The sequence below is a fragment of the Triticum urartu genome, chromosome 4A (assembly GCF_056163025.1).
Source record: "Triticum urartu cultivar PI428250 chromosome 4A, HENAU_Tu73, whole genome shotgun sequence".
NCBI classification, from domain to species: domain Eukaryota; kingdom Viridiplantae; phylum Streptophyta; class Magnoliopsida; order Poales; family Poaceae; genus Triticum; species Triticum urartu.
In genome coordinates, this window is record NC_141876.1 from 128,928,241 (window position 1) to 128,931,327 (window position 3,087).

Sequence of the window (3,087 nt, forward strand, 5' to 3'; positions counted from 1 at the left end):
GCATTCAACATATTGTGAAATGAAAATTTAACAAACAAAATAGTCCGCCCAAATAAATAGTATAGTTACAGGCCAAATAAAAATAAAAATATTTCACATAGTTTTACAAACGAATAAAAGAAGATACATCTATTGGTTGCCAACATGAGTCAACATATGCTCAACCAAATCATTTTGCAGTTGCACGTCAGTTTCCCAATCACGCATGTCTTCATGAAACTGAGTGAACTGCTCAAATGTTGCCGCTACTCCATGCTCAGGCACAACATTCTCATCCTAAAACTGAAAGCCTTGATCGTACAAGCAGTCATCACCTCCCATAGTTTCTGTGTGCTCCAAGTATTAGCAGGATACCGAACGATGCCCCATCGAGATTGCAAAACACCAAAGGCACGCTCGACATCCTTTCTAGCACTCTCTTGCTCTTGGGCAAATATTTTTCTTTTCTCTCCAACAGGGTTGGGTATTGTCTTTACAATAGTGGTCCACTGAGGATAGATACCGTCACCCAAATAGTACCCTTTGTCGTAGTTGTGGCCGTTAACAATAAAGTTCACCGGTGGGCTGTTGCCTTCGACAAGTCTAGCAAACACCGACGAGCGCTGAAGCACATTGATATCATTGTGTGATCCAGCCATGCCAAAGAAAGAGTGCCAGATCCAGAGACCTTGAGATGCCACGGCCTCTAGTATGACAGTGCAAGCCCTGACATGTCCCTTATACTGCCCTTGCCAAGCAAAAGGGCAGTTCTTCCACTCCCAGTGCATGCACTCTATGCTGCCAAGCATCCCCGGGAAGCCCCTGCTAGCATTAATCGCCAACAAACGGGCTGTATCTGCAGCTGTCGGCTCTCTCAAGTACTCAGGGCCAAACACAGCAATCACAGCCTTGCAGAACTTATATATGGACTCTAGGCATGTAGACTCGCTCATATGAACGTACTCGTCAATGAGATCACCGAGCACTCCGTACGCAAGCACTCGGATGGCGGCAGTGCATTTCTGATAAGAGGAGAAACCAATCTTGCCGACGGCATCCTCTTTACACTCGAAGTAGTCATCATAGCCAACCACTCCCTCTCTAATACGGTTGAAAACATGCCTACTCATACGGAACCGGCGGCGGAATTTGTGATGTTTGAACAATGGGTTTGTTGTATCAAAGTAGTCATTTTAGAGAAGGAAATGTCCGCTCTCTCGGTTACGATTCAACGCCGGAAGGTGGCCCGGAATGGAGACACAGAACAACGGCCGCTGGTTGTTGAGGTGGTGATGGACCAACACGGCAGCCAATATCTCCTCCTCGTCGTTGGACGACGAATCGTCGGAGTCGCAAATGAAATTGTGGAAAAAGCACTCGTCGGCGGAGTCCATTTTCGTACCTTGGCAAACTGTCGAGCAGCTTGCGGGCGTCGAAGAAGGAGACGGCCGGTGAGGGGAGACGCGGCGCCCACAGACCAGCTAGCTGCCCTGCCGGCGTCCGACGAGTGTGACGGCGTCCGACGAGCGTGCCGGTCGTATGTGGCGGGGCCGGCGAGGCGTCTTCTTGGTCGCGGGGCGGCTGTGCGGTGGGGAAACCGGCAGCGGGAACTAGTTTGCTCCCCGGCGGCGGCGGGCGACTGGGGGCAGGGGCGGCGTTGCTGGGCGGATGTGGAGGCGGCGACAGCTGGAAGAGACGCCGCAAAAATGGGCGGCGGCGTCGGTGACGGAGGAGGAGGGGGGCGAGGGTTGCTTGTTGGCCGGGGGGAGGGAGGCCAATGTGCCACAGACCAGCGGGCCCGGGGACAGGAGTAGGCGACCGCGCGCGCGTCCGTCACGTGTCCGCGCCGATGCAAATCAAGCTCAAAAATGGGTCGGGAATAGGTCGCCCGCGGACGAAAAATGGACGCGCGTCCGTTTGGGTCGGCGCGTTGGATCGCCTTTTCTGTCTGCACCGACCCAAACAGACGGCCGCGGACGAAATGGGTGCCCTATTAGAGTTGCTCTAAGTTGTCAATCCATTTGTTTGGTCCTGTACTCTTCTCCCAAAGTTGGTTCTTTTCTTCATATTTGTTTTCCTCTTGCATATTTGACCAACTGCAAATGGGAGGAATTTTCTTAGATGTTCTCATTTTTTCTCCCAAAGTTTGTGATTTTTGTTGCTATGTCTGGATTTGGAGTATGTTTTTTGAAGCCCCGTAGGAAGTGATAATATTCGTAGGTGATCGAAAGAAGCCATGGTGTGTACATGGTTTAAATTACTCCCTCCGTCCCATAATATAGGAGCATTTTTGACACTACACTAGTGTCAAAAACGCTCTTATATTATGAACGGAGGGAGTATGAAATACTTTCTCTGTAAAGAAATACAAGAGCGTTTAGCTCACTACTTTTGTGATCTAAACACTCTTATATTTCTTTACAGAGGGAGTAGTTTCATTAAATCTAATACATGAAATGTTGTTCGGTTCAGGTTACTCCAAGAATTTCTGGAGTATGACATAACATTGTGGTTCTGCATTTCTTGAGGATATTTGTATGTTTCTTAATGACCACTTTCGTGATTTACTGATGGATGGAAGGTAGATAGATAATTAGCTGCATTGTAGATACGATGATGGATGTCCAGCTATAATTCTACAATTGGACATGGCTAATGGAAGAGAAAATAGGATGTACTTCATACTTGAGGTGGAATAATGAACAGTTACCTATAGTCTCTCAAAAGTCTTGATCAGTAAGTGGATGCCATGTAAGAATTCAACCAAGTTATTAGATAAAGGTTGCCTCTTGTCGTAATGCCCTTCTATGTGTAATGTGTATAAAAGTTACTTTTACAATTATTCAACCCACTTGCTTGTCTTTTAAACTGTTTTTATTCGTGTTCCCTTGTATTTTTTGATATATAAGAATTGTTGCATCACATGCTTGTCGAGTGCCTGTAGTTGTACCAGCGTATTGTTGCATTAGTTGTTTCTCTGATCAGCAGTATTCAATTTTTTTTGCAACAAGTAATTGAATTGTTTAACTGTGTTTTTTTGTTACTGAATTGAACTTCTGGTCATGCTCTTACTTGAGTTGATTCACATGCGTGTATGTTTTGTTGGTC

At 46.7% G+C, this 3,087-nt stretch overlaps 1 protein-coding gene across 1 annotated transcript; it reads right to left on the minus strand.

Annotated features, from left to right (window-relative positions):
• Window positions 1-245: 245 nt before the first annotated feature.
• LOC147975095 (uncharacterized) lies at window positions 246-1,109 on the minus strand. The gene has a single exon (XM_087520273.1). The coding sequence runs from the start codon at window positions 1,107-1,109 to the stop codon at window positions 246-248; it is 864 nt and encodes a 287-aa protein (XP_087376399.1).
• Window positions 1,110-3,087: the final 1,978 nt, after the last annotated feature.

Excerpts from the sequence above, each read along its gene's own strand:
- LOC147975095 (XM_087520273.1), bottom strand. The coding sequence starts at position 1,109 with ATGAGTAGGCATGTTTTCAACCGTATTAGAGAGGGAGTGGTTGGCTAT.